Raw genomic sequence first — 13,247 nt, forward strand, 5'->3', positions numbered from 1 at the left:
CGAGTGCTTGTGTGTGAGGAAGCGCCACAAGTGGGTGAAACACTGCGCGAGCGAGAGGGCAATATGGCCAGAAAGAGACGGAGAGGAGGAAGAGAGGAAGGGAGATAGCTCGACCATAGTTCGGTGCATTTGAGCCACCCATCGCATCCATTCCCAGCCCGATTTTAGCCACCCAACATCGGTTTTCTGGGTGCACAGAAATTGGAAAATAGATTTTTTGGTTGGTTGCCTTTGGCCGGTTTCCTTCTTTGCTTCGCCAGTTTTTTCATTCATTTGAGGGTTTCTTTTTTTGCGAATGTGGGATGGTAAGTGCACAGAGAGAATACTATATATAAAAATATGATTATTCTAGTCCGAATCTAGAAATAGCCGAAAATGTTAAAAAAAACACTTAACACAGAATATATTTCAAGCTCTTAGAATTGATGATCATAATTTGTTTGTAAATTAAAAGAAAACATAAAAGTTATATTAATATGATTTCAATTTTCATTTTGTGTCATTGTGTAGCATATTGAATTCAATCTTTGTTTCTTAGTGTGTTAGATTATGTAGGTCAAATTAAAGTTGCCAGAGTATACAAATGCTAAATGAATTAAGAAGTTATTAACAACCCACACAACTGTAGTTTTTCGAAAAGAAAATTCAGATGATTTTCTCGCCGTGCAAATGGGTGTTGATGCTGGTCAACCGGCCGGTTCTCGCCAGGAAGTCAGTAAGCTTGAGGTGGACTTTGGGTCCTTTCGTGGGATGGGGATTGATTGAGAATTTGCCTTGGGTTCAAGGTATGGCCAGGACAATGTCCCACCCCCCTCGCAGGACCAACGCCTCCTCCGCCCAACGCTTTGTGGACAAGACGCAGGCCAACATTTTTTCCCGCTGCATTTTTCCAAGCTTGGGTTTCATTCTTTTTTTTCGCCAGAGAGGAAAAAATGAAGCGGAAGCACGAAAAAGCACAAAGTTAATGCGAAATGGGAGGGTTTTCAAGGGGGTTTTTGGGGAGCTAGGAGGAGCTGGAGCGCGCCAATATGGCGCTAAGGACATTGGGCAAAATGCACTGCAGAAAAAATTGCACATTATATGTAGGCAAGTGTGTGTGTGTGTGTGTGTGAGTTAGGGGTTGGGGAGGAGTAGCGAAGGCAAAACAGCAAAACACACAAAAACAAAATGGCACAAAAAAGAGAGAACAAAAAAAAATGTAGTCAACTGAGCTGGCTGACTGTGGAGGAGGTGGGCGGTGGGTGGCTAAAGCAGTGGGGTGGGTTGGCTAGGGGGCGGTGTTTTTTAGGTGGCGGGAAAGTGGGAAATTGGGTGAGCTTTGAGTCTGAGTTTCGGCGTCGACTGCGCTGCTGCCTCGTTATTTTGCTGCTGCATTTGATTTTCGTGCTGAAAAAGTTTCGTGTGCTCGAAAAAAGTTTCGTCGCTTCGTTGACGTCGTCGCCATTGAGCCACCCAGCCATCCAGCCCACCACCCACTGCACCACCCCCTTTTACGTACTATCTATGTCTGTATGAGTGTGTGTGTGTGTGTGTGTGTGTGGGTGTGTAGTGTAGTTTGAATGGCATTTGGTGGGCGGCGGTGGTGGGGACAACTTGGGTTTGGGTCCTTGCAGCAACATTTGGCTGCACTCGGTTGGCTGGCCTGGCTCCGTCTCGTAGTTTGGTGGGTGTATCGGGCATTTTTGTCGAATTTGTTGCTGCGAAAAGGAAAACTGGGAAGGCAGTGGCTGCGCAGCCAGCGCTAGCAGCGACTGCACAACTATTTTCCCGTGCATTTGGCGTCGGCATTCGGTTGGCATTGTGCAACAAGTGAGTTTGGCAGCAGCCACCAGCAGGACGACAACTTTGAATTCGGCAGCAAAGGCCTCCGAAAAATCCAATCTTTGTCAGGTGCACAATTGCACATTTGAAAGCGACTGAAGTCAGGCAGCGTTTCAACTTGATTTCGACTGATTGAAGCAACAATTGGCGCCAACTGTTGCTGGCCGCCATTTCGCGATTTTCTTGATTGACTCGACTTACCACCACTTGCAACCTCAGAAAGTGTTGTGTGCTTTTGTGGGTCGCCAATTGTGCGGGCTCGTGTGTGTGTGTGTGTGTGTTTGTGGAAATTTAATTAAAGACTGTCGTCGAGTGCAACGAGATAATTTATGTGTAGGCATTTAATTAAAGCGATCACACAGCCATTTTGCATACACCAAGTCGAAGGCACAGACAGAGACAGCACGAGGCCGTTAGACAGAGACGGACCGAATGATAAGTGTGGCATATGTGTGTTAACGCTTAATTGAATTGACTGAATGAAGCAGCCAAGTTATTACCTTTTTTTGGTGCTAATTGCATGTTCGAGATGTCGAGCAATGAGCAGGTGAGTTGGGAAACATATTTTACAGAGTTCCATTCATTCGCCATTCAAAAAATTTCTGTTTGAATGGACTCAGTGCTTACAGCTAGAAAACTAATCTGACGAAAGTTAAATGTATGGAAAACAATATAGTTAACATCTAAACAAACTCAGTGACTATGAGTATAAGTACACTTTTTAAAAACATTTTACATTTATTTACCATGGGAACCATTAGAACATTATATAAGTCTTAAAATATTAGTTAGATATTTATATTTATATAATATATTATATTATATAAGTCTAAAATATTACTTGTATATCATTAATAGTCAATCTGTTACCAAGCCTTTATTTATAGTATTATAGTATTATAGTTTTATTTTTTCAATTTATTATAGTAATTTACTCAAGTGAACTGACCAAATTCTGCAAAATATTTTAAAAGCCTTTGCAAACTTTACTCAACCGATTTTCCATAATTCAATTATCACACTCATATAAACAATTTAGTCACAGCTAACGTGATGCAACAACAATTTGCCCGAAAACTGTCCCAGAGGGTATAGTTTACCTTTCAAAACGTCTCAACACATATGCAAATCTATTAATTCTCTCCAAAGTTTCGTTGAAAACTTGCAAACCATAAAAGCCATTTAGTTTGCAATTTACACAACAAACGACACATTGAAAGGGGCAACGAAAAATCCTGGCACCCAAAAAGGAAAACCCTCAAGAGGAAAACTTACACAACTCAACTCGTCGACAGATTGTGGAAAAACACTTGCCAGAACACTCTTAAAATATGCACAATACATCCAAAAAACTTCAAGACAAGGTGTATAAGGAATTCTTGTACGCTTGTGCTTGTACGAGAAGTTTTTTTGAGAAGAAAACCCAAACCTCTTCGAAGGAGAGAAAATCCACCGAAAAACATAGACAAACACATGTTCGAGGCAAAAGTCAAGGGAGCGAGCGAAACAAAACCAAAACATGCTTCTACGACACTGATGACGACGTGGCAGGCGTTTGTGTGTTGACTTTGTAACATCGTTATACAACAACAAACTAGCGCACTTGTTGCATAAGTCGCAGTACACACCCACAAGGGCACACAACAAGTGGCAGGAGCGAAAGGAGCAGCAGCATCGCCAACAAATGCCGGCAACACAACGCACAAAAGTATGCAAAGAAAGCACTTCACACGTTCTAACAACGCAGTCGCCGCCGGGTTTTTTCGGTTTCGGTTCATGTATATATATGTATGTATGTTTTCCAGTGGGCGGGGAGAGGGGGGTGGTATAGGGAGTTTTCCGGCTGCTGCGCCAGTCGCGGCACTTTCGGCGATTTTCGACGAAAACCCATGTGTTCTGTGGTGGGGAGTTTACAATCCAACCACCCGCGATTTTCGCCAAACACGCGAAGCAACAGTTGTCATCTGTCGACAACTTGTTGTTAGGAAAGCTATTCCCTCTCCCTGTTCTACCATTTAAGCAGTTTTCCTGGAATATGTGCATATTGCAAAGCTCCTTAAATCTTAGACAACCAATTTAATTTGGGTGACACAGATTTTATCCCTAGGCATAATCCAACCGAAAAAATATACCTACATGAAAAACATTTTACTTTTCTACACCGAAACCTCATCCTTTGTTTCTTCTATGCCCGAAAAAAGGCATGACGTCTGCATTTTTTTTTGTATATCCATTTTCAACTCAGCAGGAAGAGCAAATAGAAAGTGCTTGGATTTTTCCTTGTGGCACTTGTGGCGTTTTTAGCTCCTTGGCAATTGCTTTTGTGCGGACACTACAAACTGTACTTCCGTTTTATCCTCTGCGTCTTTGTCTGCAGCAGACAAGGGATGACTAGCAAAAGGGGGCTGGCTGATGACGAGGGGTTATTGGGCAGAGACGACATCTAATCGATAAATATTCAGCACACTGCTTGTAAAAATACATTGAAAATGCATTAGACTTTGGCTCAATGGCATGAATTTTAATACGTTTGCGTATTATTTCCCCATACTTTCGCACTCGACTTTATTCCCACATTTTTTTCTCTTTTTTTTTTTTGTTAGTTTAATTAATCTGGACTCTGTGTTCTGGCAGCTGTAATGTGCAAATCGTGTGCCATAAATTTGCAGTTTAAATGCGAATTCGATTGACAAGCCAGCCAAGTGCACAATTTCTAACTCCGCTCTCCCAAGGTTGACAATACGAAATATATACTTGATATAATAGTAGAAAAATCCAGTTAACTATTTGCAAAACGCAATCGAAACGCTGCTGCAAGTCAACTGCCATTTGCCGGCCACTAATCAAACGTAACAAAATTGCCAGCATAAACACGCTTAAAGAATGAATGAGACTGGAGAGTCGAGACAAGTTCGCCTTGAGGTCTTACCAAAATGGCGTTAAAACGGTAAAAGGCGTCCGCCGGCGGTAAGGGGTTAAGAGGCTAGCGGGTAGTTGTGGGTTAAGCGGCTGACGTCTATATGGCAACAACGGCAACAACTTGTTGTGCGACATTTTATGCGGAAGCAAAAAGTGCCAAGAATACAACGAATTCAAGTTGAGAGTGCAATTGCCAACTAGCACCACAATGCGTATACGTGATATGTCGCATTCGTTACGCGATCTACTGTCGATTTTGGCGGCGTAAAAAATACTTTCTAAAGCTTTTCAAGCGTCTTTAAATATGAGCAGTGAGCTAATTGATTAGCCTTAAAAACGTTTAAAAATATTCATAGATTTTATTATACATCTTAACCTTTCGTACGAAATATTGTCAAGAGTTTCAATTTTAGTAACATGATTATTTCATATATGTATTTAATGTTTCCCAAAGTATCCCGAGGGGAACAATAAAATTTACTGGAAAGTAAGCATTATCTCAGAATTTTCGTCACAATTCTCGATTTTGATCGAAGGCAATTCGAATAAATCCCGCTTGCCACATAATTCCCAACAACAAAGCAAAATAACACTCCCCGGCTGAATCATTTGCTCCAATTGCAGTCACTTGCGGCAATGCAATGCGAACTGATAACCGATTATCGATTATGCAACAAATTGCAATAGCAAAATCTAAGAAATTTTCAATATACTTCGATACTTGTATATACGTATATAACGCGATTGCCCTCCCATAAATACGTGAAAACAAAAACGAGTATAATTGATTAAGGAGCATTATCAACAAACTGGCAGTATTACAAAAATGTATACTATACGCTTGACATTTTATATATAGAAGCTGATTTGATTGAAGATGTCGTAAAAGCAGAATCAAATCGCATGTCCCAATAACTTTGGTGTGGCAACGAAAAACGAGTTGGGCCTGCTGTTGCTTAAATGTAAACAAAAGCCACACGATAAGCGAAAAAAGTGTTCATCTACTATCTTTTCAAGCGTATATACAGTTTATATAAACAAAGAAATTTCTACGTAACCACAGAGAAAGTCGCCAAGTGCTTACCTTTAAAAATAAATGACATTTAGTTTCACAGGTTTATAATTATTATATTTTATTATTAATAATATAATAACTATAATAATATAATAATATGTATTATTATATTTACTATATTTATTATAGTCAGAACCTTTAACAAAATCCATTGGCAGTATTTATAAAATCTATATTTGTATCTATATCTATTTATTTTATATTTAATTTATTACTGATACATCGGCGATCGAAAGATGCGTTTAGAGGGCGGAGAAAGACGAGGGAGTCAATGTGCCTCGGTTGCAGCATTCGCCACATGACTTTGCAACTGTTGCGCTCTCATTGTTGTCACTGAATTCACTGTTGTTGTTGTACTGTGCGTTGTTGTGTTGTGTCAGTTGGATCCGCTGCTTGTGTTGGTGGACAAGGGCTCTTATGGCATGCGCTCATACTGTGTATGTGTGTGTGTGTGGATATGCCTTCTCGTTCGCTCCCTCGCTTGCCATATGAGATAATACCTTGAACGTGCGTCAGTCAGGTCGTTGGCGTTTCACAACTGAACTACAATTGTCATATTCATTGTTGTTGTCGTAGTTGTACTAGTAGTACTGGACATTAACTTAAAGTGAAATGAAAAGTGTGTGCGGAGATTTTCACACTATCCGAATATATAATAAAGTCAAGTGCGCAGTTGGGGAATAGTTCTATATCTCTATCTGCCATTTAGCATTAGTCATCTCAAAACTGAGCCGCTACGAATGGCACGTTCCACCATTTTGGACAATCTAACTGCGCACTTCCGAAGAGACACCCGAAAAATTTAGTCAAAGAGAGTGACTTATCACTTAAAACTAAATTTTTGACGCAAACAAAGCCAACACAAAGTTCACACTGGCCATAAGTACAATACATGCAACTAAAAAAAAAAAAAAACCAAACAAAAAATAGGGGAAACAAAAGTAAGAAAGCATTTAAGCTCATTTACATGCAACTCACTGAGCGACAGAGAAAGAGCAACGTTCTTGAGTGGCGCGCTTGAGTTGAGTTGCGGAAGGAGAAACTCACCACAGGAGAGCCACTCTTAATGAGCAGGAAATGCAGTTTCTCAAGCCGAATATCGACGAGTTAATGCGTTTGAGTGAGTTTTGTAAGTTTATTTCGGACCTTTCTTGGATTTTTTAATGCAGCCAGAATTTACATTATTCATTAGGACTTATATAAATAGGAAATTATAATCCAGATAATTTTGTAACATATTTTAAACATTTTTACATTGTTGAAACCATAATATAAAAACTTAATTCAATTTGTTGCCGTAATATCTGTAGGTTAGCGTTAAATATATCCTTTTTCTCGTCTTACTATTCCCCCTGTTAATTCACCCAAAAAAGGCAGCTAATTGCTGTGACGTCGGCAGCGCAGCGGCAGAAGTGCATTCCTTTTACTTGTGTGCGTGCGTTAAAAAAGCGACACAAAAAATATGGTGAATTAATGGGAGTGTGTTTTGGTGTGCATTGTTCTAGGCGTGCATTTGTGTATGCTTGTGTGTGTAAGTGCTCGAATTTGAGTGACTTTTCAGCGAGAGCGTTTTTAGTAGTGAGCCGCATTTCTTGGGAGGACTCAAATTTTGGCAGCTCGTCGCGCAGCTTGGCAATTTTTTTATCAACGCGCGCTGCACTCGAAGTGCAATGCAATTATTGCAGTGCACTCGGATTCTCTCCTTCTCTCTCCCTCTCTTTGCCTTGTTAACCAAATGCGTGTGTGTGTGTGAGTGCGGCTTACCCCGTTACTCCTAAAGTTCTCGCGACTGCGCTCTGTGGAAATAACTCAATGAGCGGAGAGGACTCGCTCTCGCATAAAAGCATTCTAGTTTTGCAGTATGCAGTTTTGCTGTGTGTGTGTGTTTTCCGTGGTGTTTTTCTTGTTTTTGCACAAAAAAAAAAACGGCGACGTCGACGTCAGCTCGGCACTGTGCTGGAGTCTTCGTGTTGTTGTGATATAATTTTGCAGTCGGCTTCGGCAGTCGCAGAAATACAACGCATCCGATATGCAACGGAACGCATTTTCGGACGCGGCCCGAGTCGTTCCGAGGTGTAGCGTCCGATTCCGATTCAGATTCAGATTCCGACGATCGCGTATATCAATCGTAAAGCATTAAGCGCATTGCCCATTTACACGCAGTCCATAGGCGAAAATCGTTTGCCATTGATAAACACACGACAATTGCCGAAAATTAATATCCAAATAAATGGCCAAGCAACACAAACAAAGTGAATAAATTAGCTAACAGTGAGAATGAATAGAACCCTGCCTTACAAAATGCCGACAACACGAATTCTTAATAAAGTGCATCAGCTAAATGACAACAAAAATCGAATTCATTGACAAATAGTTATAAATAATATAAAAGAAAAACAGTGAACTTAAAAAATGACAAAATATCAACGTCCTTCAAAAAATGTAGATGAAGAGTATACTCTGCAACCAAAACTCAAATACCCACAACAATTTTAAATAGTGAATAGAACAAATATTCGAATCACAATTTATAAAAATTAAAAAATGTTGTAAAAATCCTAATTGAAATATAAAAGGAATTTTATTTAATTTGTACTATTCATCTTAAAAACAGTGACACTTGTTCTCTCAAAAAGAACTGTTAACCCCAAACAAAGCAATAGAATCAATTTTTTCCATATTAAGTATACGCCGTGTGTCCTTTTTTTGTACTTTTCACGCATATTCATCGGCGGCATCAATCGCCCGCGTTTTGTTTGATTTTTTCGGCATTAATATAAATTGCAATCGCCGCTTGTCTCTTGTTTGCTCTGTGTTTACGTGTGTGTGTGCGAAAACGCCGACGTTGCCGTCGACGCAGACGTAGCTGCCGCCGTTGACGTCGCCGTCGACGTCGCTGTCGCCGCTGTCATGCAAAATGCGGAAAAGTTTTTTTCGCGCACTCGCAAATTTTTATAGAATGCATTTTTATTTCGGTCTTTTGGTTGAATAGTTGCATTGCCCAGCTCAAGTGCGTGTCTCCGGTTGATTGACTATGCTCGCCTGTGTGTGTGTGCCTGCGATCGTGTGCGTGTGTGTGTGTGTGTGAGCCTGACTTAATAAGGCGGCCCATTGTTGAATAACAATTTCGCGTTTTTTATTAATATTTACCCGAGTGAAATCTTAGTGAAATGTGACTCAATAAAAATGATGTCCAAAATAATTTAAAGAATTACCACAAGTTTCAATTGACGAAATCCCATAAAAACATCAATCAATGCATTTCATAGCTCAATATTTCATAAATGCAATCTTAAAAGGACACAATTAATTTAAAATCAGCAAGAACTCTCAAAAATTTGCCAGATACGCCAATATTATGAACATTTTTAATAGACAAAGAAGTCATTAGATTTCGCTTAAAAAATCATTTACGCGCTGCATTTCATATTTAAATGCCGTCTTCGATTCTCGTTCACTGCACCCAAAAAACTGTCTTGTAAAAACACTCCTAGAATCTTGAAAAAAATTCTAAAAAATAGATTGAAAGGTTCAGAGAAATGGGGAAAAAAGATGAGAGAAAAAAACCACAAAGGCAGCAGCATACAAAATGAACTGTAGCCAAACTTCTGAAGCTGCAGCAGTAAAACAAAACAAACAAAGAAGCCGAAAAAAAATGAAATGAAAGAGAATTGGAGGAGCAGCAAAGAAGTAGCTGCAAGTACACAGTAATAAAGTGTGTATTTTTTCGGGTAGTTCGTCGTCGCCAACTTTACTGTGCAGGCAAATGTAACAAATTTTTGTCAGTTTCAATTTTCGTCGGGCGCTTGAGGACCACCCCCCTCATTTCTACCATTTCCACCAGTTTCACCAATTCCACCGCCCATGACAATGGCCAGGTCGGTCGCCAGTCTCCAGTTGCTAGCATTTACTTTGCCGTCGGGCTTGGCGCACAGCATAATGAACAAAAACTAAGAGCGAACAGAAAACAAAAAAAAAATAATACAAAAAATGTAGAAAACGAGGTGGGGGTGAGCTGAGAAAAATCAACTCCCAGATATGCTAGACAAAAAAAATGGCAAATTAAATAGCCGAAAAAAATGTAGCTGCAGCTGCGCAACATCAATTGGAACCCCTCCCCCGCCCGAGAGCTTAACCCTCACCTTGCCCATCCAGTTGACCATTGGATTTTCCTTACCTTCCGTTCGGTTTTTCCTTTTTTTTTTCGCCCAGCTTCTACTTTATTATTTTATTTTACGTTTTTCGGCAACATCGTCCGCCCGATACCCCTTCATACTCACGAAACTTAAATTACTATTTACAATGGTATTTTTTTGGCTGCATTTTGTTCCTATTTTTTGCAATTTTTTTTTTTTTTTTTTGTTTTTTATTCTGTTCAGAACTTGCCAGGCGAATTTTTATATATATATATATGTATACATTTTTTATTCGCATTTCTCGCTGGCATAAAGTTTTTTATATTTTGGAAGGGGGTTACCCAAGTTGATGCTCTGCTCCGCCAGCTAATTTCATTTTGGGCGAGTTCAGTTCATTTTTTTATGCAGCTGCCTTCGGTGGATTCCGCTGGAAATCAAATCATCTTCAGACGGCTATCGAAATATATAATCGCCATGTTAATCAGATTCCAATAGCATACTTTAAATAGCAACCAAGTTGGTCAGCGATTTTTATCAAAGCCAGAAAAGTGCAGTGAATGAGATCGTTTGGGGCACACGTCTCGCATTTCGCTTCTCTTATCAACGATTTCCATATTTTACAATTTTTAGATATTAAACAAAAACAACAACTGCAACAACAACGGCTACACTTTTGTTAGTAAATTTCTGTTGAATTAAAATACGAAACAAAACATATAAAAAAGTGCAATCCAAAAAAAACAAATATTAACGTTAAACGAACTATAAAGCAAAATAATTAAAAAAGTAGCCATTACTTTTGAATTGTTTTCAAATGCAAAAAAGAAAAAGGTTCGTAAGCAACAAAAAAAAAGTTAAATGCTAAAGCATTTTGATAATGCAACATATCAAAGAGCCAGAATTTAAACACAGCAAAAAATAAATAAAATAATTAATATACAAACACGCGGGGCAACTGTCAAAAAATCTACAACAACACAAAGTGCAACTTTCAACAACAACAAAATAAGTGCAGCAGTACAACAACAAAAAGCATTACACAATTGAACAAACAACATACAAAAAAAAAATATTGCCACCAAATAAAAAAAAACCCGAAAGAAAATTCGCGCTTCATTTTCACGCGCTGCATATAATTTACTCTGTGCTCCACATATATATATATATATATATATAATAAATAAAAACCAACCAATAGCCCAAAAAAAAAGAAATGAAAAGTCCGCATCAACAATAAAAATCTGCCTGCATTTTTGCCTTTTGTGTGAGCTGCCCACCAGAACGAGAGAAGCACTTTTATTGTATATAAAAATTATATACATCGCCGGGAGGAGCTGCAGCAACCCACTCCAAGCCAGGGTTGCCACGTCCTGAGCTGCTGTAAGCTCTCCGCAGCAGCTGCAGCAGCATCAGCATCGCAGCAGCATCAGCAGCAGCGCAGCAACCGCCGCAGCATCAATTTGGCTTTTGGGCAGAGATAATTTAAGACAAATATATGTGATGCTATGCACATCAGCAGCTATGAAATATGTACGTATGCCAAATTGCTTTTTTTTTCAAATAATCGCAAATAAACTAAAAATATATTTAATGATTAATTGTAATTAATGAGTCATAAATAATTAACGAGTTCGTGATTAGCTTGGTCATAGATAAAGCGATCCTCAGTTCCGATGCGCATTAATCAATTAGTAAACAAAACATATTTAATCGTTTATCCACTTCATAATTAACACTGCCAATATATGTTTCATTGCCTACTTTTTGTTTAAGATTTTTGATAAATGATAAGTTGAGAAAATTATGTAGCCATAATTGTTTATAATCTAGCCTAGATACATTTTTACTTGTCTAAGATACATATTCTGATCCATTGCATTTTATATAAGAGTCAGTAGAATTATTAGTATTAGTCAGCATTAATAATTGGTGAATATTGGCAGATCTTTAAACCCTTTCTCCTTCAAGCGGTGTTCGGGTTCTACGATCGCTTATCGTTCGGCAAACCCCGAAAATTACATGAATGTACACAGAAATAAGTTCATAATAATATGTGCAATGCCTCATTGACATTGTCCTTCAGCGACAGTGCGATGTACGAAAGCGAAATGTGTAAACAAAGATACACAATGGGTGTTGGTGAGAGGGGTTTTCATGGCGGTGGGGAGGGGGGTGCGGGTCGAACTGGGAAGTGTGGGGCTATCAGAGGCGTCACAATGCGATCGCCGCAAGTACAATTGCATTGAGCAATACTTAAGGACAGAAGTTCAAGCAACTGTCGAGTGTAGACCCATAGATACACAGCTACAGATACTTTGTGTATTCGTGGTATGTGAGTAGATATCCGTGCTGTATCTGTAGAACTCCATTCAGAAATTCATAAAAAAAAATATATATCTACTAGTTGATATCTACGAGTATAACCGGAAGCCGTGCGAACCAAACGTTTCTCTTAATTTCTCTACGTTTCATCGGTTTTCGCCAAGATTGCCAATTTGATTCACAACTATGTGCCAGCACTATCTCTGCCCAATCTGAGCAATCTGAATCTGCGAAGCGGCGGTTCTTATCAGTGGGGCCCTGACGCAGCCGTTTCTGACCCAAATTACGACAGCTTTGGCTCGCCCCATCGAGCCTGATACGTGGCGAAATCTGAAAAATGCAACAACAATATAAATTTAAGCAAGAAATTATTGAACAAAAAATGTATATGTACTCGTACTTTCTTATAAGTTGTCATGCAATCGCGCAAACAAAACAAAAAAAAAAGAGAGCAACAAAAACAAAAAGCGGAAACATTTTGCGCTTTCTTATCAAGGCATACGAAATTGATTTAATTTTTTGCTGAAAATTTGCGCCACGAACGAAAATTTTTACTGGCTGCCAAGTGTGGAAATTTATATTCCCCATATATATATGTATATTCTTTACAACAATATAGTACAAATAATATGTACTTGTATATATTGATAGTTGTAGTTTACGATTCGAGTCGAGTCAACGCATGGTTCAAATTATCGCAATTTCAGTTTTTTTTATTATATATTTCATTTATTTTCACAAAATAGTTACAGCCGATAACAAGGCTGCACTCTATATAGGGTTGTAAAAAAAAATAACATGATTTCCCCTGAAATTATAAAACAAAAAAAATCATGCAACGAACTTTGCAACAGACCATATTCAACGAAATGAAATTATGCCCGTTTATTCTCTTTGTGATTAATATCTGGTTACGTTATTTTTTCGGTGATTTATTTGTATACATTTTCGACAGGTTTTTCAAATAAAGTTCA

The 13,247-nt window shown here is 38.8% G+C and overlaps 1 protein-coding gene across 3 annotated transcripts in view; it reads left to right on the forward strand.

Annotated features, from left to right (window-relative positions):
• Eip93F (Ecdysone-induced protein 93F) overlaps positions 1-13,247 on the forward strand; it is a 65,426-nt gene that overhangs the window by 15,460 nt on the left and 36,719 nt on the right. For 2 of the 3 annotated variants that reach the window (NM_143745.3, NM_001275888.1), the window contains exons 1-2: positions 7,806-7,888; positions 11,053-11,481. The exons of the other annotated variant lie outside the window; for it this stretch is intronic. In NM_143745.3, the coding sequence (NP_652002.2) occupies positions 11,457-11,481 (25 nt within the window). In that variant the 5' untranslated portion in view covers positions 7,806-7,888; positions 11,053-11,456. Of the gene's footprint in view, positions 1-7,805; positions 7,889-11,052; positions 11,482-13,247 lie in introns of those variants that run through there. 3 annotated transcript variants of the gene reach the window in all.

The sequence above is a fragment of the Drosophila melanogaster genome, chromosome 3R (genome assembly GCF_000001215.4).
Source record: "Drosophila melanogaster chromosome 3R".
NCBI classification, from domain to species: Eukaryota; Metazoa; Arthropoda; class Insecta; order Diptera; family Drosophilidae; genus Drosophila; species Drosophila melanogaster.